The sequence below is a fragment of the Chlamydotis macqueenii genome, chromosome 8, assembly GCF_036417535.1.
Source record: "Chlamydotis macqueenii isolate bChlMac1 chromosome 8, bChlMac1.mat, whole genome shotgun sequence".
Lineage (NCBI taxonomy): Eukaryota > Metazoa > Chordata > Aves > Otidiformes > Otididae > Chlamydotis > Chlamydotis macqueenii.
Window position 1 is genome coordinate 27804110 of NC_141563.1, and position 21658 is coordinate 27825767.

The following is a 21658-nucleotide window of genomic DNA, read 5'->3' on the forward strand; positions in this document are numbered from 1 at the left end:
TGGGGCTGGGGCCTGTGCTCCTCCTGGGTGGTGGCACAGCCACAGACACCAGGGTACCACGGCCCAGCACTGACCTGAAGCCAGCCCTGGTTTCCTGCCCTGGACCCTCTGCTGAGCCAGCCGTGCTGGCAGCTGAGCTCTCCTTGCAGCTCTCTGACTCCTGTTAACAGCGTTCCTCCCCCAGACGTCAGCTATGTGAAGAGCCTGCTAGCTCCCCCGAAATAGCTCTCCTCCAGCCCGCTCCGAGCAAAGCTCTCCCTCAGCACCGCTGCAGTGCGGACACCGACACAGGTCTTGAAGAGCTCCAGGTTTCCAGCAACCTTTCGGGGGGAGCGATGCCACGGGGGCCCCAAGCACAGCACCCCCAAACCCTTCAAGCCTTTGGACAATAACATATGGAGCAGCACCAGCCTCAGCCTAAACCCTGACCATTACTCAGACATTCAGCCACAGCTCCTCCCCACACCTCAATTCCTCTACCCAAAGCAGTACACCAACCCAAGCCTTCAGGGCTGGAAATCTGTCTGCTGGGCGGCAGCCAAACAGTTGCGGTGCCACTGGACTGCTCACCCCGCACCAGCCATGATCCCTCGAGATGCCACTGCTAACTGCAGATCTGGTCGTCAGCAAGGGAACGCAAATCTGTGTGTGCTCCGCTCATCACAATGTCACCTACTTGCTAGGGACACCTTTCGGAGCTGTGCAAGAAAAGGATGTGGGATTTAAGGAAAGGGCTGAGAAAGCCTCAGATGGCAAAAGAAAGAGATAAAAGTCATCAGCATCCTCCCAGTCCGCACCTCTCCCCACCAGCATCTCGTGCTGATGGCCGGCACCCAGCTGCTGCCAGCTGAGGACCAGAGGCTGGGTCAGAGCAGCACCCAGCAGCACACCGCAGGGACACGACTGCTCCCCCCAGCTGCGATGGGGAGAGGGCTCTGCCTGGATCTGGTGGAAAAGAGGCCAACCACGCATCGACAAGACGAATTAGTTGTCTCGGCAGCACCGGCAAAATGAGCGAGAGGAGTGGAGCCCGTGAGGCCCGGCCTGCTTTGTTTCAATTACAGCAGCTGCCAGAAGAAAAAGATAACCTCGATATTGATGGCAGGAGCAGCAGACAGAGGTGCCCTTGTGGGCTGCTAGGAGCAGGTAGAGGAGGAAGGGGGAGGAGGAGGAGGAGGAGGAGGAGGAGGAGGAGGAGGAGGAGGAGGAGGAGGAGGGGGAGGACGGAGGGAGCGAGAGAGATGAAGGAGGGGGAGCCGGGTCTCATTTAGTGCCCTGTGGGAGAGCCTGGCTGGCTCCCACAGGCTGGTGAGAAAGATCCAGCTGATCCCATTGCCCTCATCCCCACCAGGACCAGCTCCTCTTACTCTGGCTCCTGCCCCAGTCACTGAGCAGAGCATTTCCCTGCGGAGACAGGGCAGAGGGGTGCAGCCTCCCAGGACGTGGGGCAGAAAGTCAACGCAGAGCATCAGCAGCAGGACACGCACCACGGCACGGCGCTGCACGACACTGAGCAGAAAAAAACATGTCTTTGCTCCCGCTCAGGCTGTGGGGCTGGGAGAGGAGATGGAGAGTTCAGGGAGGCGTTGCTGGATGGAGCTGGAGTGAAGGGCTACAGGGCGGAGACAGGCACGGGGGTGGCCCAGGGTGCAGGCAGGCACGGCTGCCTGCCAGGGGTGCAGCACCCAGCTGCTTGGGGCTGGGCAGCCCCCGACACTGTGCCTGCAAGGGGAACCAGGTGCCCAAGAGGACCTTGGAGTGCATGTGGGAACTTCAGCCCCAGAACGGCAGCTCTGGGCAGGCACATCAACATCTCATCTACCAGAGGTTGAGGTGCTGGGCCAAACTTCCTCCTGGCAGCACAGGGTTAATGGCCTGTGTACGAAGCCCTGGGTTCGCATCGTGGCAGGAGATAACCAGAAGGTATGAAAAAATGGGGTCTCTTTGGTCTTCAGCTCCTTTACCACCCAGTGTCGAACAAGGGAATGCTTTATGGGTTCCACATCCAGCCCCATGTCCCTCCCTGTGCCCAGAGAAATGCCAGGGCCAGCCGGGTGCTGAGCGAGACCCCCACTCTCTCAAGGGAAGGGGTCCCACCAGAGGCCAGGCTGAACAGGGTTCGCTTCACAGAGGTTTTATTCATACTCTGGATACCCGCATTGCCCTCCCATCTCACTTCTCCCCCAGGAGAGACCCCAGCATCCTGACCCCCGTCCTCCCAGGGCTGTGAGGCCCTGGATACAACCACTAGGTCTCCAAGAGGGGACAAGGCCACCATCTTGCGGCCACCCATCACCACTGCACATACCCGTGTGCAAGGCCTGGAGGGTCCCCAGGATGGGGCAGCTGTGGGGGTACAGGGTTTGGACCATGGGCAGCTGCGACCTCCCACTGCTCCTAGTCCCCTTGTCCCCTGGGATCACCTCCTGTGGGACACACGCTGTCCCCGTACCCTTCACTCCCCGGTCAGGGCACCCAGGGGTGCCAGGACACCCAAGGGTGCCAGGAGAATCAAGGCACGCTGCCAGTGCTGCTCCCGTCCCAGTTCTGGCCCCTCCACCCCTGCCCTGCTGCTTCGTGCAGTGTCAGCCAGCGGTGACCAAGGATCTCCCGGTTTGCACGGCGGGCTTCATTGAGCAGGGAAAGGCAGGTGGCAGCGGTGGAAGGCTCAGAACCGAGCCCTGGAGCTGAAAATGCAGCACCTTGGGGGAATCAGAGGGAGATTTTCATCCCTGGCCACAGAGTGGGAGTACAACCCAGGTAGGGGATGCTGGAGGGGTTGTTGTACCAATGCAGCCCAAAGCAAGTCCTTTCATGCCTCTGGGAAGCGAGTTGGCATGGTCTGCACACTACTGGGTTCTGCGAGGCTGCCCAGCCTGGCTTAGTGCTCGTTTCCCTCCTTCTGCTTCTCCCCCTTGTGATGGGGCTGGCCGTGGTCTCCGTGGCGGTGGTGAGCACGGGTGGCAGGTTCGTGGTCCCCACTTGGGTCTGTGGCTCTCTCGCTGCTGACCTCGTGGTGGTGGTGAGGATGGAGGGGGTTGTGGTGGTGGCTGGGGGTCTCTGGTGCCTTCCCCTCTTGTTCGGGCAGCGGGCTCAGGGTTACGGGGACCTCCATGGTACTGTTAGCCTGGGGAAGGTAACACAAGGGCTGGTGCGGTACGTGAACGCGCACAGAGCACCACAGTGAGCCTGCAAGCACACAAGCAAGCAGACTGGCATCTGCCGTACAGAAGGCTGCGTGGGTCAGAGCAAAGGCTCTCCAGCCCCAACCCAGGGCACAGGGAGGACAGGGAGTCTGGAGCACACAGAGCACAAGCCTCTGTACCTACATCCCTTGGCTCAAGCTGTCTGTGCTCCAGGGAATGGCTAAGCCAGGAAAGGGACTATGCTTTTAAAATATCTAGGTGGCTTTTTCTCCTAGGAAGTGACTAATCGCCTGCTGAGCCTGGAGCTATGTCCTTTTCTTTCCTCTGAGATTGCCACCTCTGGGTCAACTGCCTGCCTCTTTCTTATATCAGAAGAGCCAGAGACCCTGGTTAGCTTTTCCAGACCTGGGCTGTGACCCCTTTAGTCTGTTCCTTCTCAGCCTGAAAGCTCTGACCTATTTAACTGCCCTTATTCCAGACCTTTCATCACCTTCCCTCTCAACCATGGCCGAGGGCGGCTGCCAACCCAGAGCCTGTCCCTGACGTGAAGATAAGGTTGTTTTTTTTTTTCCTTATGTGCAATGCCAGAGGAGAGAAGCATCCCTGCTCCTTACCTCCTGGGTGGTGTTGGGGTAGAGGGAACAGTTGCCACAGAAGTCCTTGCTGTGGGTGAAGCGGATGGCCGACTCCACATAGGGGAAATGGAGGAAGCTGTAGGGCAGCTGGATGTGGAAAGCCAGGCGGCCACACCTGCAGGGAGAAGCCACAGCCCGGCTCGAGGCAAGGGGTCTGGGATCCCCCCAGCTCAGCCATGGAGGGAGCTTTTGGAAGCCCACCAAACGCTCTGTAATTCCCTCAACCAAGATGGAGAACGCTCACCGGTCGTAGACGAGGAAGTCGTCCTTGTCGCCCCCCAGGACCTGCCAGACATCAGGGTCCTCCAGTTCGGGCTGGAGGACGAGGACGCCTGGCGGGGCATGGTGCTCCAGCTCCCTGAACATGGCGCGGGAGAGTGGTGCCTTCTCGTTGACGATCATGTAGCGGACGTCGACCGTGCCCTGCCGGGTCAGCCTCTCTCGCAGGCCCTCGAGGCTGTGGGGAAGGAGGCACTGGGAAGGGAGGTGCTGGGGTGGGGGGAGCCACCATGCCGCCCCCCCAAGATGGCAGGGCTGGGTTCCGGGTAGGGGGAGCAGGGCTTACCTGCGGGCCTGCTGCAGGCAGAAATATCAGCTGGCCTTCAGCAGGGCCACAACCGTCACCTGCCCCACCACCCCTGCCATGGGGCTTGAGCCATTGATGCTCCATGCCGGAGCCTCCTGGCAGAGCCGGCTGCTGTTGGCCGCCCCCTCGGAGGCCGAGGCCAGCTCCAGCCCCAGCCAGGTGGCCAGAGCCAGCACCAGCAGTCCCATCCTGGCTCCTCGGCCCTGGCAATGGGAAATGGGATGTTAGTCTGTCCTCTGTCCCGGGGCTCAACCCAGTGGGGTCCTTCCAGCCCCACTACAATCCCAAACTGCCTCCCCACACCCCACGCTGGGGCAGACGAGAAGTGGTGGGCAGTGTTGGACTGGTCCCAGCACAGCACTGGGAGCTGGAGCTGCCACGCTGGCAGGGGTGAGGAAAAGGAGATCGAGGTGCCCAGCTCCTGCTGAGCGCTGCGCGTTTGCCGCTGGCTTCTGCCGGCACCCACTGCGACAGCTGGGCGCCATGGTGTCCCCCAGCAGCAAGGCACCTGGCCCACGCGTTCGGGAGGGAAAGGTCCCCCTCCCGCCATGGGCCTTCTCCACCTCCCCAGCGCCAAAAGCCAGACCCAGCCATGGACAGGGGGTCTGTCTTTGCCCCAGGGGCAGGCAGGGATGCAGCCCCCATTGTCCCGGCCACTAGAAGGGAGTCAGTGGGGCAGGGACAGTTTCACCTTCAGGTGACCTTGAGAGTCCTCGATGCCCCATGAAGAGCTTTGGGGGTGCACAGAGTCTTTACCCCCCCTGCCATCAATTATCTGCCTGAAGCCCCTTCCTCCCACAGCCCCCTAACCCTGCCCGCTCCAAGATATGCCCCATCCCTCCAGCATCCAGCACGCTTAATGGGCAGGGGGAGGACATGGGGCTGGAGGGAATGAGCTGGGGAGGTGGGGAGGGAGCAGAGAGCCGCAGGGTCTGGTCAGGATGGATGTACCCCCAATCCCCAGCCCTCTCCCCCACAAGAATGAGCCCTCCTTACCGCACGTCTCCTTGCTGCCGTCCTCCGGCCAGACCAGTGACTCTCAGCAATGCCCAGCTGGCCTTGGTCTCCCTTTTATCTCTTGTCCACTCTCCCCGCCCAGGAGGGAGGAGAAGAGTCCGGCCAGAGCAGGGACTGTGCCCCGGCCACCACCGCCTGCCTCGGGTGGGACAGCAACAAGGCAGTCACTGTCCCCCTTGGTGCCACGCGGCTTTGGGGTCCTGCTGCCACAGCCCAGCCCGATCTGTGCTGGGGCAAAGCAGTGCCTGGTGCTGGGCTGGCACAGAGGTGCCAGGCAGTGCCATGGGGAGAAGCCAGGCACTGCCACTTGAAACCCCTGTGTGGGCACAGGAGGGGCGGCAGCATTGCCAAGGGTGCTGCTTGCACCAAAGGGTTGCAGGATCATGGGGTGACATCCGATAGTGCCACCCGTGCACCAGGTCCCCAGGGAGCCACCAGCGCAGCCTCTGTCACCCTGCTGCCAAAAAAAAGGCAGGTGCCTGTCCCGTGTCCCTGGGGTGCTGGAGTTCCCTGCCCCACGGGGTGCTGCTCCAAATGCCATGCCGTCCTGGCTGCTCTTGGGCTCCGCTTGGCCCCACAGCAAGCCCCCGCTGTTCGGTCCCAGGCCTCCTGCCTGGCCCGGCACTGGGGGGGCTCTGGCGGTGCGAGGAGCCAGCAGTCCCTTGGGAAATCACAGCCCCGGTGGATTTCCCCCTCCCACCCCAACCAAACAAGAGGAGTTCACCGCTTTGGCTGCACACAGCCATCTCTGCAAATATTTGAGCATTTTATCGTACCTGGGTCCTGTGCAAAAACATGATAAGGCAGGGAAGGGCAGCAGACACAGGCACAACGTGGGCAGAGACACGGTCCTGGATGCACAAAGGCGGGGGGGAATTCATCCAAAAAACAGGCACGAGCAGCAGGGAGAGAGGTGATCGCTGCTGGGGGGGGGGGGGGGGGCGGGGCTGGAGGGGCTCGGGGATGTCAGCAAGGACGTGGGGCCATGGGCTGGGATGGAGGAGCAGGCACAGCTGCGCGGGGTCAGCCTGGAGCAGACCCATCCGTGACCGATGCCGGACCCTCCGCAGAGCTGCCACCCCCATCCGCACGCCCCAAGCCCCCGCAGGTGCCCAGGGCGCCGTGAGGCACTCAGCACTCAGCGGGGGCACACATCCCCCCCAGCACGCCCTGTCCCCGTGGGAAGGGGGCCAGCAGGGAATGGCCCGGTGCAGCCATGAGCCGTTTTGTCACCGGCCCCACGGGACCCCCAGCCACCGCCCGGCAGCAGGTTCATCTCCTCCCTTTGCTCATCCCCGAGCCGGCGGCCGCAGTGCCTGCGGTTATCAGCCCGGGCGGCTTTTCCTTCTGCAAACACAGCCCGGCACCTCCAGGGTTCGGGGCAAACTTTTGGCAGCCGCAGCCCCCGGCAGCCGCGCGTCCCTGGCTGTACCGGTGCCGGAGCGGCTCCCGCTCCGCCCCGCCATGGCCCCACGCCACGCGTGCCGGCCTCGTCTTTACCCAGGACGGCACCCACCCACGCCTCTCGCTGGGAAAGGCTTCCCCACGGCAAGGACAGATTGCTTTGCAGCCTCCCCGCCACCGCCAACCCCCCCTCCCCGTCCCGCCGCGGCCGGTTGCGTGCTGGGGAGGAGCGAACTGAACTGAACCGCCTCTCCAGGGCCAGCCCCTGCCCCGGCATCCCCTTCGCCCGCAGCCGTGACCCGGGTGAGCCGCAGGCCGAGGGCGACCCAGGGCGACCCAGGGCCCCGAGGGACCGCGGGGGTGCGGGGGTGGCGGCAGGGTTCGGGTGGGGGCGCGGGGCGGCTGGGACAGGCGGCGGTGGGAGCGATGCTGCTCCCGCGGGGCGGGGGGTGGGGGGGTAGCACCGTCCCCTGGCCATGCGCTCCCGGGGCAGGGGCCCCGGCGGGGACCCCCTCGCTCTCGAGCGGTGATGCCGAGTGGGTTTTTGGGCGTATCTTTTGTCCGCCGTTCAGCGTGACAGGTATTTGGAGGGCAGGGAGGTCGCTTTCCCCGCAGCGTCCCGCCCCCCCCCCCCCCCCCAATTTCACCCTCCGTGCCCCTGGGGCAAGGTCACTGCCCCGCGCCTGTCGCGGGAGCGTGGTAGCTCCCCGCTGTCCTTGCCGGGGAGGGGAAGGGCAGCTCCCTGCCGTGACCCCACCGCTCCCCCCGCCATTCGCGGGACACAAGCGCTGGGGCTGCGCGGGAGCCTTTCAGCTGTAACCGGTACGTTGCTCCGTTTCCCAGTCCGGCCTCCGCCTTCCCGGTTCAGGACTCATTTAAGGGGTGCAAATTCACACGCGTGCGCACCCATGCGTGCAAAGGCACTCGGGCTCCGTGCAAGGAGGGGGAATGGCTCCTTCCTGCAGGCAGCAAGCACCCCCTGACCCCCTGCGTCCTCCCCACAGCCTGCCCCGCCATGGCAGCCTCGCTGAGCCGCCCCTGCTTCATCTCCCTCCACGTACCCTACAGGCAGGGCTGGGCCCAGGACCTGGCCAGCACCTTCCGCTTCCAGCCGGTGGCCGTGCGGGAGACGCCGCGGGTCCGGCAGCTGGCCTTGCGACGGGGATCCGCAGTCTTCCTCGTCAATGAGCGCCTGGCACCGAGGCACACTGATGCCTCCTCCTCCTCCCATGATTTCCTCTACGACGTGGACCCCCGGCCGGCCTTGGGCACAGCCTCCAATGTCTGCTTCGAGGTGGACGACGTGCCAGGGCTCTGCAAGCGCCTGCAGAGCCAGGGATGCTCCCTGCCCGTGCCCCCCACCGAGGTGAGGGACGATGGCGGCTCCGTCACCTACGGGGTGGCGAGCTCTGTCGTGGGCAACATCAGCCATACCCTTCTGGACCGATCCCGCTACCAGGGACCCTTTCTGCCCGGCTTCCGGCCCATCCAAGGAACCCCCTTGTCCACAGGGGATGGGATCAGTATCACCCACTTTGACCACATCACGTACGTCTGCCCGCGGGGCAGCGCCCGGGCGGCTCTGGACTGGTACCAGCGCTGCTTTGGCTTTCGCCGCTTCCTGCTGAACCCACAGGAGAGACCAGCCGAGGGGTATGTGCTTGGGGGTCAGGGGGTGGGCATGCTGCTCCTCGCACTGCAGAGCGCCCACAGCATCCCGGCACATGGCTGCAAGCTCGTCCTCGCCGAGTCCCTCTCAGAGGACGGTGCCAACCAAGTTGACACCTTCCTAGAGCAGCACGGTGGGGCTGGGATCCAGCACGTCGGCCTCCGCACCACCGACATCGTCACCACGACCAGGGCTTTGCAGCAGGGGGGTGCACGGTTCTTCACACCCCCCGCCACCTACTACAGCCAGGGGGGAAAAGAGGAGGAAATCCGGGGGTCTGGGCAGGACCCCCGCATGCTGGCAGAGCTGGGCATCCTGCTGGACACCATGATGCCCGGGGACATGGGCCAGCCATGCAATGATGCCACAGAGAGCCCTTCCCAGGAGTATTTGATGCAGATCTTCACCCATCCCATCTTCTCTGAGGAGACCTTCTTCCTGGAGCTCATCGACCGGCGAGGAGCGCCGGGCTTCGGGGAAGGCAACATACGGGCACTATGGAAAGCTGTGCAGGTCTATATGGACCAGCAGCAGTAGTGGCAGCACTGCCATCCTCCCTCAGCTCCCCACCCTCTCCGGTCCAACCCTGAAGCAATACACCACTGTAGAGACACCAGCGGGTGCCTGCAGCGTGGCCCAGGTGGGCAGGGACCAAGGGAGGTCTCCAGCTCAACCCAGAGCCAACTCAGCGTGGGAGCAAGTTGCTCAGGTACAAGTCCAGCAGGGCTCTGAGCATCCCCCAGGATGGAGGGCGATTTCTCCACTTCTCTGGGCTCCCAGCAATTTATTGACCTCACATGAAGAATTTTCTTTAACTTAACGAGACTCATGCCCACAGCATGACCAAGAACTCTGCTGGCACAGCAACACCCCCAGACGTAGGGGGGATGAGGGGCTGCCAGAGGGGAGTGGAGAACCCAGAGGCCACAGACACAGCCGGTCACCAACGGTTACCACCGAGCACAGCCAGCCCCTGCCTGGGGCAAGTGATGGCCTCTTGTCCCTCTCAATTAAAGGATTAATTTGCAAGCACTGCTTTGGGTTTTTTTCTCCTCCCATTTAAGATGTGCCAGGCAAGGATGAAAGGGCCCTTTCTGCCCCTCGAGGGGGGCTGGCCCCAGCCCTGCTGTCCCTAAACTGAGGCCACTTGCCCCTTGGACAGCCCCCAGGACTGGGCCATGCTGGGCAATTCGACCACAGGCTGCCTAACACAGCGGAACAGAGGCAGAAAGTCACTGAAACCCACACACTTTAGGAGATTTATTATGAGAAAGTCTGTAGCCCAGGTTCAGTAAAAACAAAGGTATAAAATGTATAAAAAAGGGCTGTTGGGAGGCAGGAAGGGTACGGCGGCATCCACAGCCGAGGTGCAGACGTGCAGCCAGGGCCAGGGCTGCGGGAGCGATGCAGCCACAGCCTCCCTGCTGCCGGAGAGAAACCTGCGCTGCCCTGAGTCTGCAGTGCCGGAGCGGCGGCTGTACGGGGCCAAATAACCCTAGGAGGGCTCCAGGGGAGCAGGGAGGGCAAGGCTTGCTCCAGGTCACGGCCAGGACCATGCTGCTCACGTCAAGGCACCACTCCCACAGGAGAGCTGGGCTCTACAAGGAGAAGCAGGAGATTGTCACAGGGCCGTGGCGGGACACCATCCCCATGCACAAGGATTGCGGTGGCCCCCGCAGCTGGCTGGGCACCGGGTGCCCACCCTCAGCAGGACAGGGAAGGGAGAAAATAAGATGGAAAGAAAAGTTGTGGGTCAAGACACAGGCAGTTTAATAAAGCAAAAGCAAAGGCTGCATGCAGAAGCAAAAGAAAACAAGATTTAATTCTCTACTTCCTAGCAGCAGGCAATGTCCAACCAGCTCCCGGGAAGCAGGGCTTCAGTACACGTAGCGGTTGTTCCGGAAGACAAACATTGTAGTAACGAATGCCTCCCAGCACAGCAAGGCCACCAGTGCCAGGGCAAAGCACGCAGCCATTGTTTGTACTAGCACAGTCCCAAATTCCCTCATCTTCTCCCCAAAATAGCTCCCCCAGCACAGTAAGGCCACCAGTGCCAGGGCCGCTATTTGTACTAACGTGTTCCAAGCTCAGCAAAATAAAGAGATAAGCAGCGCAGCCAAACTCCACGACCTGCGCGGGAGCTTGCCATTAAATAACTACGGCAGCTCCAGCACGCTTCACACAAAGCCGCCATTGTCTGCTGCCCCAGGCTGGGCCCCACGGGCAGGACTCACCCCAGCGCTGGTCTCTGGCGGTCTCAGACGTCGAAGGTGCCATCACGGGGAGGTGGGTGGCCGGAGGAAGGCACGGAGGGAGAGCTGCGTCCCAGGGCGGGTGCTGCTCATTCCTTGCGGCTTTGTCCCCCGCTTCCGCTTGGAGCCCTGTGGGACAGGCACACAAGGGCTAAGCCAAACCCTGAGGGCACCCACAGCCTCCAGGGATCCCCTCAGGGGTTAAGAGGACCCTGGTTCCGGGGACATCCAGGGGCAAAGCCCCCAGATGCAGCCCTGCCCCAGGCTGGGGCTGCTCCTTGCCCTGACCCCAAAGCCCAGGGGGGGCTCCAGCAGCGCACGCTGGGGTCTGGCCCCCAGCAACGTGGAGCGGGTCCCAGGGCTGCATGCACACCCTCCAGCGATGCCCACCTTGCCAGGGCTGCTCTCCTCCCCACGCTGCTTCTCACATGCTTTCAGCACCTGAAGGAAGCAAAAGAGAACCCAGAGCTGAATGGCAGCCAGGTCCCAGAGCCGGAGTGGCCCCACAGAGATCAGGGGAAGCCAGAGGCTCTCCCAGGACCCCAGGGAAACAGAGGAAAAGGGGGAAAGGCCCAGGTTTCCCCCAGTACCTTCTTCATGGCTGTGGACACAGCTGAGGCATAGAACTCCTCCTCTGTTACCCAGCGGGACGGGGACAAGGCAGGGTCCAGGGTCACATCCCCATCCAGGGGCAGGGAGTAGACCACATATGTCTGGTGGATGTGAGAGAAGATGTGGACAACCTGCAAGGGGATAGCAAGACATGGAAACGAGCAGGCAACAGGTGATGCAGCACTCACTCAGCTGCCCTACAAGTGCACTGAGTCTGCCAGGGCTCTGAGGAGCAGGGCAGGGATTAAGAGGGGTGACAGCAGGGAAAGATGACCCTCTTCTCCCATGCTATGTCCAGCACAGGGGGCTTGTGCTGCATCCGTCCAGCTCCAGGCTCACCTCTCCGACAAGCCGCAGGTCTTTGGCCACCACAGGCCACCCCATCCAGGCCTGGAGGTGATCCGCCAGCACCTCCCTCTGCTTCTCCTCCTGCAGGCCCTGAGCCAGTGGGAGGCTGGGGAACTCCCAGAGCCCAGCCAGGAGACCTGGGGAGAGGGCACAACGGGGATGTGAGCTGGCAAGGGGCACATCTGAGGACACCACGTCATCACAGACCCAAGGCGCTCCTTTCCCCATCCCAGCAGCAAGCGCATCGCCAGTGCATCCCTTTCCCAGGCTGCTCCGTCCCTCGTGCAGGTGGGAAGGGGCTGCAGGGTGCCTTCGCCACCCTCCCGCCCGGCCCTGTTACCTGAGCTGGGTCTCTGCACGATGAGGTACTCCAGGGCCCCGTGGCAGCCCCTCCGCTCCAGCACACACGTGGCTGTTCGTGCCGCCCGCGGCTGCTTCTTCGCTGCTTTGCGGGGGAAGTTGGTCACCCCCAGGGTGCTGTTCCATGGCTCTGCAGCTGGTGGGCACAGGGGACAGCCCCCAACACCTGCAAACACCAATGCAACACCTGCTGTGGAGCCCAGACCCAGAGCCACAACAGAGATCTCCCCAGGCACTTACCACAGTCCTCAACATCAGGCACTGGGGCGGGTTTTCCAAACAGCTTCTGAGAGGTGAAGGCCAGCTCCTTCTCCACCTGCGAGGGGGGACAGGAGTGGGGACAGGCTCATCCACCAGCCCAGGTTGTCCCCATACACGGTGACCCCTCGGGGCTGGCACCTGGCAAGGATGCAGGACGTGACGCCCAGTCAAGAATGGCTTGCAGCACTGGGCTGGGACAGGGATGGCTTGTAAGAAGCTTCAGAGGGGACCTGGGGTGACCTTCTGCCACCTCACTGGGACAGCTGGCAGCCCTGGCCATCCAAAGGGAGGCAGGAGACAGATTTTGGGGATGTACTTACCCTGCGCCATGCTTGGCAGTGCTGCTTCACGGGGCACTCCCCACACAGCGGGGCCTTGGGCGTACACACAGTTGCCCCCAGCTCCATCAGGGCTTGGTTAAAGTCCCCAGGGCGGCTCCTGTCTACCAGGACATTGGCCATGTCCCTGGGAGAAACGGCAGTGAGCGACACGGGGCTCTGCGGGGAGAGGGCCCTGGGACCTTTGCCAGAGGGGGGGTGCTCCCAGGTAGGCAGAGGCAACATGGGTCCTTTCTCCATCACTCCCAGCTTCCCAAGAGTTCCCGAAGCCCAGGCCTCCCTTCCTTCGCAGGCTCAGCTCCCCACAGCTTCCAAGGGTTCCTGCCCTCGGTCACCAACAAGCACAGCCGTGATTGCTGCAGCTTGGAGTGGGGACGGAGCATTCCCCTCACCAGAGCCGGTCGATGACGGCTGGGCTGCTGGAGTCGGCACCGATGCACCGCAGGCGGCACAGGACCCGGATCACGTTCCCATCCACGACGCCGGTAGCCTGGGAGCAGGAGCTGGGGTCACGGTGCTGGTGCTGCCAGCAAGGCAGGGAGCTGGGGTGCTCCCAGGCCAAGCTGGGTGGTGGGCAAGACACACCGCAAAGTGGGGGAGACCCAGACCCAAGCACAGCCCGAGGGAGCCCACAGCTTGTGACAGCCACCAGCAGGACCCTGCCAGGAGCAGGGCTGGGTGGCAGAGAGGGGAGACATGTCCCCGCTGGCCACTGACACCCAGCTCTCACCTGCCCGTACGAGATGGACGCGATGGCTCCTGCCGTGTACCGGCCCACTCCCGGCAGCAGCTTTTGCAGGTCCTCAGCTGTCCTGGGCATCCGACCGGCCAGCTCGGACACCACCTGGCAGAGAGAGAGGTGGGATCAGGGGAGCTGCCAGGGCGTGTGCAACGAATTTTAGCCACGAGACAGCAGGATCCCAGCCTCTCTAGCCTCATGGCAGCAGCACACAGCCCCAGGGAAATGCCCCCCACACACCCCAGCACCAGGGCACCTTCCTCGCCGCCTCCTGCAGACGCTTCCCTCGGGAGTAGTAGCCAAGTCCTGCCCACAGCTCGTTCACCTCCTGCTCCAAGAGACACGGCATGGTGTTAGATGAAGAGCCACGTGGGCAGGGAGAGCGCCCGGCCCCAGCAACGCTTACCTCCAGGGACGCCTGCGCCAGCGCCTGCAGTGTTGGCCACTTCTGCGGTACAGAGGGAAGGGGACAAATTAGGGACAGAGCCACGCTCTGCAGCTGGGAATCTGCCCCAGGCAGCGGACAAGGTCCCTGAAAGGGGCAGCCTGCAAGCACAGGACTCCACGAGGAGCAGTCACCTGCATCCAACGGTTGTAGTAGTCGATCACCGTAGCCACCTGCGTCTGCTGGAGCATGATCTCGGACACCCACACTGCAGGGAGCCGGGATCAGAGCAGAGGCACCAGCACCACCCACGCTTTGTGCCGTGGCCACGTCAGCACCGGCTCCAAGCACTGCACCAGCATCCAATACGCAGGACCCCTTCCCACCCCTCACCCTCCCCACGTGCTGTCCCACAGGAGCTCTCTCGGGTCCCAAGTGGGCTCTCTGACCCCCCAGTGCCTTGCAAGCGGGGCTTGGTGGCTTTCATGGCCACCCCAGGCAGTCTGTTCCAAGGATGGCAACAGAAGCCACAGTTCCCCCCAGGGCGGCGTTGCACATGCAGGCAACACGGGGGGACACCCCCCCCACACCGGGGGCACAGTTCCTGCTCCTCACCTGCGTACGCCCGTCTGTCGGCATCCGGCTCGGTTGCTGCCTGAAAGGGGAAGAAGGTGGAGTGCGAGCAATAAGGCTCCATCGCACAGGGGACCCGCATATAAAATAAAATTGTCTGTGCTGTGTTTTGAACACTGCATGGGAATTCGCAAAAAATATTTCCCTTGAGTTGTTCCAAAGTTCTGATTTCAGGTTAATCAAGCCACAGTCCAAGCGCCATCTCCCAGATGAAACATCCCACAGCGAGAACTTACCTAACGGCCCAAAACCCCACCAGAGCCGCTGTCCCGACCCGAGCCCCTCTGCACGGGAAGCGACCGCAGGCAGATGCGAGTCCCGCAGAAGGGCCCTGGGGTCCCCAGCGCCCCGGACAGGCGGTGCTGCAGAGCCGACACCCACCCCCGCACCCCAATCACCCTCCGGACACCGGCCGCAGACCGCCCAGCACGGAACCGCCCGGGCTCCCCGGTTCCCGCTCCCGCGCGGCTCGGGATGCGCCGCACGGGGACAGCCGCCGCGGTCGCCCCTCCCGGGGCGGGGATCCGGTTACCAGGCTCCTCCAGGGCAGGTCCCGCTTGCACCGGTCGTACCAGGCCAGCAGGTCCCGGCGCAGGGCCTCCACCTCAGCCGGTTCGCTGAAGAGGTGCCGGGCGGGCGGCGGGGCAGGAGCAGGAGCAGGAGCCGGGGCCGCTGCCGGGAGAGCGCGGAGGTCAGGGCGCGGAGGCCGGGCCTTACGAGCACCGGTAACGGCCCCGCAGAGGCCGCCCCGCCCCCGCGCCCCCGGGCACCTCGGCGGGGCGACGCGCGCTTCCCGCTCGTGCCCGCCCTCCCGCCGCGCCGCCCGAGACCCCTGGCGGCCGCCGCCCGGAGCGGGCTCATGGCCAGGCCGAGGCGGGGGCAGACCCCGGGAACGGCGCGGCGCCACGTGAGGCTTTCCCGGGAAAATGTTTTCCCTTCCAGCGCCACGCCCCCGAGCGGGGACAAATCGGGGCGGGCGGCCCCGCCCACCTTCCGCGCATGAGCCAATCGGAACAAGGAGCGGGGGAGAGGGTTCGCGCTCTCCCGCCCTCGGGATGACCGGGTTCTCCCGGCGCGCCGAAGCCAATCAGCGCTCTGGGACAGAAAGTGTCCCCGCCCCTTCTCCCGCCGGTCCCTGCGACTTGAGGAGAAGGACCCTAATGTGCTGCCCGCGCTATATGCCCGTTTACTTACAAACCAAATTGCGGCTGAAAACGGGTTTTGGAGAAAGGGAAAAAAAAAACCTGCTGGTTGTTTGCAGGAGCTAGGCTGCCAGTGCGGGACGCGGGGGCAAGCGGGGCGGTCGGCGGGAACGGGCAACCGGCGGGCAACCGCGGCGGCGGAGGCCCCGGGAGCGGCGCGGAGGCCATGGCGCGGGTGCCGGTGGTGGACGTGCAGAGCGACAACTTCAGGGAGCTGTGGCCCTCCATGGTGCTGGCGCTGCGCACCGCCACCTTCGTCGCCGTGGACACGGTGAGGCGGGCCGGGCCGGGCCGGGCCGGGCCGGGGGGCGGCGGGGCCGGGCCCGGGCCCGCTGACGGATCTCTCCCCGCAGGAGCTGAGCGGACTCGGCGCCAGGAAGTCGCTGCTGAGCCCGTGAGTGCCCCGGTCGGGGGGGGGGTGGGGGGGGGAAGGGGGGGTCGCTCAGCCGGACTTACCGGCTGCGGGTCCCTCCGGTAGCGGTTCCGCTCTCCGGGGTTGGCCGGTGGGACGGGGCCGGGCCGGAGCTGTCAGCTGCCGTTCTCCTGCCGCCCAGGTGCATCGAAGAGCGGTACAAGGCGGTCTGCAGCGCGGCCAGGACCCGCTCCGTCCTTTCCCTCGGCGTGGCGTGTTTCAAGCAGCTCCCGGAGCAGGTACGTACGCGGGCCGCAGAGCCGCCGTTCCCTGGCGTTCCCGCCTTCCCGGGGAGCAGCGGGCACCGGGACTCCGCTGGGAAACGGGACCCGGTCCTCCCGTGCTCCGTGGGCTTGCCCCTGGGTTTTTTGGTATCTCCCTGCGACAGGGATCCCTGCATTGCTTTGCACGCTCTGCCTCCGCAGTCCGCGAACGCCTACCTGTGCCAGATCTACAACCTGACGCTCCTCTGCACGGAGGATTACATCGTCGAACCGCAGTCGGTGCAGTTCCTGGTGCAGCACGGCTTCGACTTCAACAAGCAGTACTCGCAGGGGATCCCGTACCACAAGGGCAACGACAAGGTACAAACCAACTTCAGGCACCTCAGCTTGCTCTGCGCCAGGCTGCTGGGGAGGCTGCTGGCTCCCGTCTCCCTCACGCGGCTGCTGAGTGAAGATGGGCTCGCACTGGGGTCTCGAATGCAGCATTATCCCCTTCAGCTCCCTGCTGTTTTACATCCGGGCTGTCGCTTGTTACAGTTACTTTTCCAAGTATTTGGGTCTCTGGGTGTTTGGAGGAAGTCTTAGCTGTAGGCAGCACTCTGCTACAGCAGGCTCTGAGGACTTCGCGGGGTGATGGCAAGTCAAGGCGCTAAGGCTCATGGACTAACACTTCTCCTTGCAGGGCAATGAGAACCAGAGCCAGAGTGTTCGGACTTTTTTTCTGGAGCTCATACGAGCAAAGAAGCCTCTCGTTCTCCATAACGGCCTGATCGATCTGGTCTTCTTGTACCAGAGCTTCTATGCTCACCTCCCAGACAACCTCAGCACCTTCACTGCTGACCTCTCGGAAATGTTTCCAGCAGGAATATATGACACCAAATATGCCTCAGAGTTTGAGACTCGCTTTGTAGCTTCCTACTTGGAGTATGCCTACAAGAAGTGGTGAGCAGCACTCTGGTCTTTAAAGCTTACGGGAGGAAAGGCAAAGGGAGCGTCAGGGGTTTGTTTGTTTTGCTGGGCAAAGGGGTTGGGTCATGTATTACCCCCATGAGTGAAGAAATGTGCTTTTCAGGTGACTCTGCCCTGTGCTCTTCCCATTTCTAGGACGGGTGCTGAGTGCGTAAGGGTGCATTTTGTAATACGCCTTATCTGTTTGGTGGGCAGCTGCTGAAAGAGGATTTCGGTCTTCTGCTGGCAGCAGTTTTGACCACAGAGTGACTTGATCTAACTGACAAATAACTGATTCTTTGCGTGGCTCTGGTCCAGCAGCACCACAGGGCCGTGGCAGGAACGCACGCAGAAGAGAGACCCTTCTGTGTTAGAGAGCAAGTGAAACCAGGGCTGTGCCTGCAGGGTCTGCTGGTTGTAACTCAGTTTTGGGAGTGCTGCCTGCCCCTCCTGACGCTGACCAGCTCAGTCACACATCCCGCATGTGACACTCGCGTGCGGCCAGCTACGACTCTGATCACTTTTGTTCCAAGCAAAGCTTGTGCTCTTGTTCCAGGGCATCCTGTCTTGCTTTCTGCCCCCAGCTCTTTGTGGAGATTTTCCGGGCAGGCACGTGTTAGAAGCAGCGATGTGCATCCACCTCCCGTGTCAGTCTGGCCCCTGGTTCTGTGCTCCCCACACAATCTAAACAAGCCCCTGGCAGCGATACAGCCCCTTGAATCTCTGTGAAACTGAAGTCACGCTCTGTGCAGAGGAGAAATGGTATTTTTAGTGACTGGTTTACATCAGGAAATGCCATTTTGACAGGTTTGAATACATTCAAGATGGCTGTTCTCAAACATGAGAATGTTTTGTTTTGACAGGATGAAAATACTTTTTAAACTGATCTCAGATATTTTAACCAACAATCCTAGTTACGCGGAACCTTCCAAGGGTTTGGGGCCTTTTAGCCAGCTCTTGGGACAAAACAATTCCTTTCTCATGAGATGGAAAATGTTTCCTTGTGGTCTGCATTGACCTGTCTTGGCAGTGGCTGCTCGATGCTCTATACGAGACCTCATTTTGGGGCATTTCTTCTTTGCGCATTACAAGGACTAAGACATATCTTAGCGCCCTTAATATTTAACGCTAAGCTGTGTGTCCCCTTCTCCCACAGCTTCACCAGAGACACTGTTGTCCCTGCCTGTACGTCAGCACAAGAGAAGCCAACCTTTAAATCAGCACAGAAGCAACTACTTACCAAAGCTGTTCTCCCAGGACTGAGTTTCTCTCCAGCAGGCTGCCAAGCTGGCTAGAACTCAACAGCAGGAAAATAGTTTGAGACTTGGTGGAGAGCAGCATGTTTGCACCAGCTCCACGCTGTGGTGTCTTCAGTGAGTTAACTGCAGTAACTGCGTACTCTTGTTTGTTCCAGCAAGCGAGAGAACTGCAAGCTGAAGGACTCCAGTGGCAAGCACCTCACCGTTGAGTTCTGCAACTACCCTGCCAACATGTCCCGTTACATCGACTATCGCCACTGCTCTCTGGAAGAAGAAAGCCACAACGTGGGAGGGGGAAATAAGGTCCCTGTCTGTGAGAAATTTTCGGTAAGTGACATCAATCTATGCTTTCTTCCTGGCTCCACGTAAAGAGCCACATGTGGCCAGAACAGGAGTGGTAGGAAAGCACCTGAGAACTTTCCATTGCTTGCTTCACAATACAAGGAAGCTTTTCAAGTTTTAGGTGGCTTCATGACAGAAAGCGCAATAGCATGCTCTTTAGGAGGTCACGAATTTCACAGGTTACATTAGACACAAAGACTCAGAAAGAGACTTTATGGCCCTAAATAGCACCCACTGCTGTCTTGAGAGGCTGTAAGTCCTCTGAGCAAGAAACCCCACCTCTTCCCTCCCCCAAATCTTGATTAGATATAAAAAAATGTTATCTGCCTGCAGCATCTGGCACCGTAGCACAGTGTGATCCACAGCATCTCAAGTCCTGGTGCTGCTACAGCAGTAAACAAAGAGCCCATCTTACCAGATCATAACTGGCTTCAGATCCTTCAGGGAGAAAAGGAGCTCTTCCAGATGTTGCACATTACAGTTGCAGAACAACGTTGGCTGGGGAAAACCTCTGGAAACTTCTCCAGCCACCAACTCACTGTTGCTCAGAGTTTGGTGAATTTTGAAAATCTTTAAGGACAGAGATTACAAAACCCCTCCAAGCCCCTGTTTCAGAGTTTGGACACTTATTATGAAAAATGGTTTCGTATGTATCTACTTAGAATTTCCCTTGACTTGTTACAACTTCACCTTTCCCTGTGCTCCATCTTTTCTATGATCTCTACTTTAGGTAGCTGCAGCCAACAATTACATATCCCCATTGCCTTAGCCTTGTCTGCTCCGGGTAGAACAAATCCACCTTCCTTGGTCTCTCCTTGTACGTTGTGTGCTGCATCTTGAGAGCTCCCTGCCGCACTCGCTGCAGTTTCAGTGCCTTTCTTGTGTGTTGTGGGGCTGTAACTGGGCAGAGCGCTCCTGATACAGCCTCACAAGCCCTCAGTAGAGGGGGATAATTAGCTTTGCCCCACGTTACAGTGCTAAGCTGCTCTAACCAGGAGGGCTGGTAGCTACAGACTTCTCTCTTTCTCCCTAGGCCTACGGCTGGTGTCCAAAAGGGGTGAAGTGTCCACAGTCTCATAACATTGACCTCATAATTGATGAGGATGACAAGCTTTGGGAGGAGAAGCGGAAGAAACGGAAACACAAATGGAAGCGTCGGAAGAACGCAGAAGAGCCTGCAAAGGCATTTGAACAGGAAAGCTCAGGGAAAGAAGTGGAGATAGCTCAGAATGGGGAGGAGGGACCACCACGAAAACAGAGCTGCTATGAGCCTGCAGCTGCTACAGAGCTGGCAGAGATCGCACCCAACACTGAGGACACACCACTGGAGGAGAACGCCACTGACATGGAGCTGGTGAGCTCAGACACCAGTGCACAGCAGGAGGAGGACCTGGGGAGCACTGAAGGAACTGCTGCCCAGGTAGTAGCTGCTGTGAGCCCTTCTGCCAAGGGAAAGGCCTCTGACAGCAACCAAGTGGAGGGGAAGTCAGAGGTTCCTGTGGGGCTGGGCTCAGTCAGTCACCCAGACATCCCTGAGACTGAAGCAGCACGTGCTGCGGAAAAGGAAAAGGAAACCCACAGCCCACCTTCACAGGGGGGCACGCACCGAGCTGGCTTTGACGCATTCATGACTGGCTATATCATGGCTTACGTCTGGATGCTCAAGAAAGGAAAAAGCACGGATGCTGGTGCAGCGCCCTGGTTGCCAGACTGCCACAATAAACTGTACCTCAGTGGGAAATCAGTGCCGCTTCAAATAGTGAAGAGCTTGTTTTCTAAATCTTCCAAAGCCCACAGCCAGAAGATGAAGTTGGTGTGGGCCAGTGGATAGAGCTAGGGGACTCCTCGCTGGACTGGGCTTGTTTTCCCCTCAAGTTTTGAAGTTCTTTATTCCATCAAGAACTGACCAGAACAGGAGCAAGTTTCTTACCCTTGTTTTTGTTTTAACTTCTGACCAATTAAATTGCTCTCAGTTGGCGTTCCCCTGTTGTTCCTTAGTGGCATGCAGGGCTGTGAAGGCAGAGGTGAGGCTGGAGAAGAGGGAGGAAAAGTGCACCTCTCCAACTGCACCGAGGGCTGCAGGTTTCTAGTGCTCAGCACTAAAAAGTGGGTTTTGAAAAAAAAAAAAAAAAAAAACAACCTAGGGTTGCCTTTCTGGAGAAACCACAGGCTAGCTACTTTAGCATGGGCTTCACTTCTTGCAGAAGATGAAGAGGGTAATCACTTAGTTAACAAAAGCAGACAGAGGCCAGAGCTTCCCACTTAAACTTCTTAGCAAACTCATTAGAGCCCTAGCCTCCTCCCAGATCTACAGCCTTCGTGCATGCTGCCACTTAACCTCATGGTTTAGGGTGGGACAGACCGTTTCAGAAGGAACATGTTCTAAAGGTCAAAGTCTACCTACCAAAACATCTGAAAGTTCCAACCATACAACCAGCCTGATAGAAAATGCTGTAAACAGTCACTGGAGGAAGATGTGATGTTTCTGCCAGCCATCAGATGAAAGCAGGCTCACTCTTCAGGCAAAGCATGCATTTTTATGAATGTTTAGTCAGGTGTTACTGCTTTCAGTCACTGCTGGTGGGGCAATTCCCTGTAAACCTCATAATTATTTTCTGTCTTTCTAAGGAAGTAAAGAAAGGAAAAAAGTGTTATGGTATGGTATTGGGTTGGGGGTTTTTTTTTAAGGGGTGGGGGGTGGAGGGGAAGAGACACTGCCCATGGTTGGTTTAGGACATGCACCTGGGAGAACTATCGCACTTCACAGTTGTACTTCACCTTAATCTCGGTTACAGCGTACATAGACAAGACCTTTGTTCCCACAGGAGAGGGGGAGAGGAGAAAGTTTCTCTCAAATGGGCCTGGTGATTCTAATGCAGGGTAACT

The 21658-nt window shown here is 60.4% G+C and overlaps 4 protein-coding genes across 6 annotated transcripts; 2 read left to right on the forward strand and 2 right to left on the reverse strand.

The window, feature by feature from the left end:
* Positions 1–2118: 2118 nt before the first annotated feature.
* LOC104485864 (selenoprotein Pb) lies at positions 2119–4570 on the reverse strand. Its single transcript, XM_086754080.1, has 4 exons — positions 4347–4570; positions 4026–4238; positions 3761–3896; positions 2119–3127 (listed from the first exon to the last, which is right to left on the reverse strand). The coding sequence occupies exons 1-4, from the start codon at positions 4553–4555 to the stop codon at positions 2882–2884; spliced, it is 804 nt and encodes a 267-aa protein (XP_086610206.1). The 5' UTR covers positions 4556–4570; the 3' UTR covers positions 2119–2881.
* Positions 4571–7281: 2711 nt separating this feature from the next.
* Positions 7282–9486, forward strand: HPDL (4-hydroxyphenylpyruvate dioxygenase like). The gene has a single exon (XM_010123057.2). It carries the CDS (start codon positions 7804–7806, stop codon positions 8992–8994), a length of 1191 nt encoding a protein of 396 aa, XP_010121359.2. The 5' UTR covers positions 7282–7803; the 3' UTR covers positions 8995–9486.
* A 207-nt stretch (positions 9487–9693) lies between these two features.
* MUTYH (mutY DNA glycosylase) lies at positions 9694–16179 on the reverse strand. 3 transcript variants are annotated; one of them, XM_086753070.1, is made up of 16 exons: positions 16044–16179; positions 14918–15057; positions 14368–14407; positions 13947–14020; positions 13774–13815; positions 13624–13695; positions 13359–13472; positions 13021–13151; positions 12611–12755; positions 12270–12345; positions 12010–12195; positions 11661–11806; positions 11300–11452; positions 11100–11150; positions 10692–10838; positions 9694–10055 (listed from the first exon to the last, which is right to left on the reverse strand). In XM_086753070.1, exons 4-15 carry the CDS (start codon positions 14001–14003, stop codon positions 10734–10736), a joined length of 1278 nt encoding a protein of 425 aa, XP_086609196.1. In that variant the 5' UTR covers positions 14004–14020; positions 14368–14407; positions 14918–15057; positions 16044–16179; the 3' UTR covers positions 9694–10055; positions 10692–10733. The 3 variants fall into 3 exon arrangements, with proteins under 3 accessions (XP_086609196.1, XP_086609195.1, XP_086609194.1); XM_086753069.1 differs by lacking the exon at positions 16044–16179 and adding an exon at positions 15156–15253 and having other exon boundaries at positions 13021–13118; XM_086753068.1 differs by lacking the exon at positions 16044–16179 and adding an exon at positions 15156–15253.
* TOE1 (target of EGR1, exonuclease) lies at positions 15754–20750 on the forward strand. The gene is made up of 7 exons (XM_086753067.1): positions 15754–15858; positions 15941–15981; positions 16142–16238; positions 16425–16583; positions 16906–17165; positions 18586–18757; positions 19806–20750. Exons 1-7 carry the CDS (start codon positions 15754–15756, stop codon positions 20601–20603), a joined length of 1632 nt encoding a protein of 543 aa, XP_086609193.1. The 3' UTR covers positions 20604–20750.
* Positions 20751–21658: the final 908 nt, after the last annotated feature.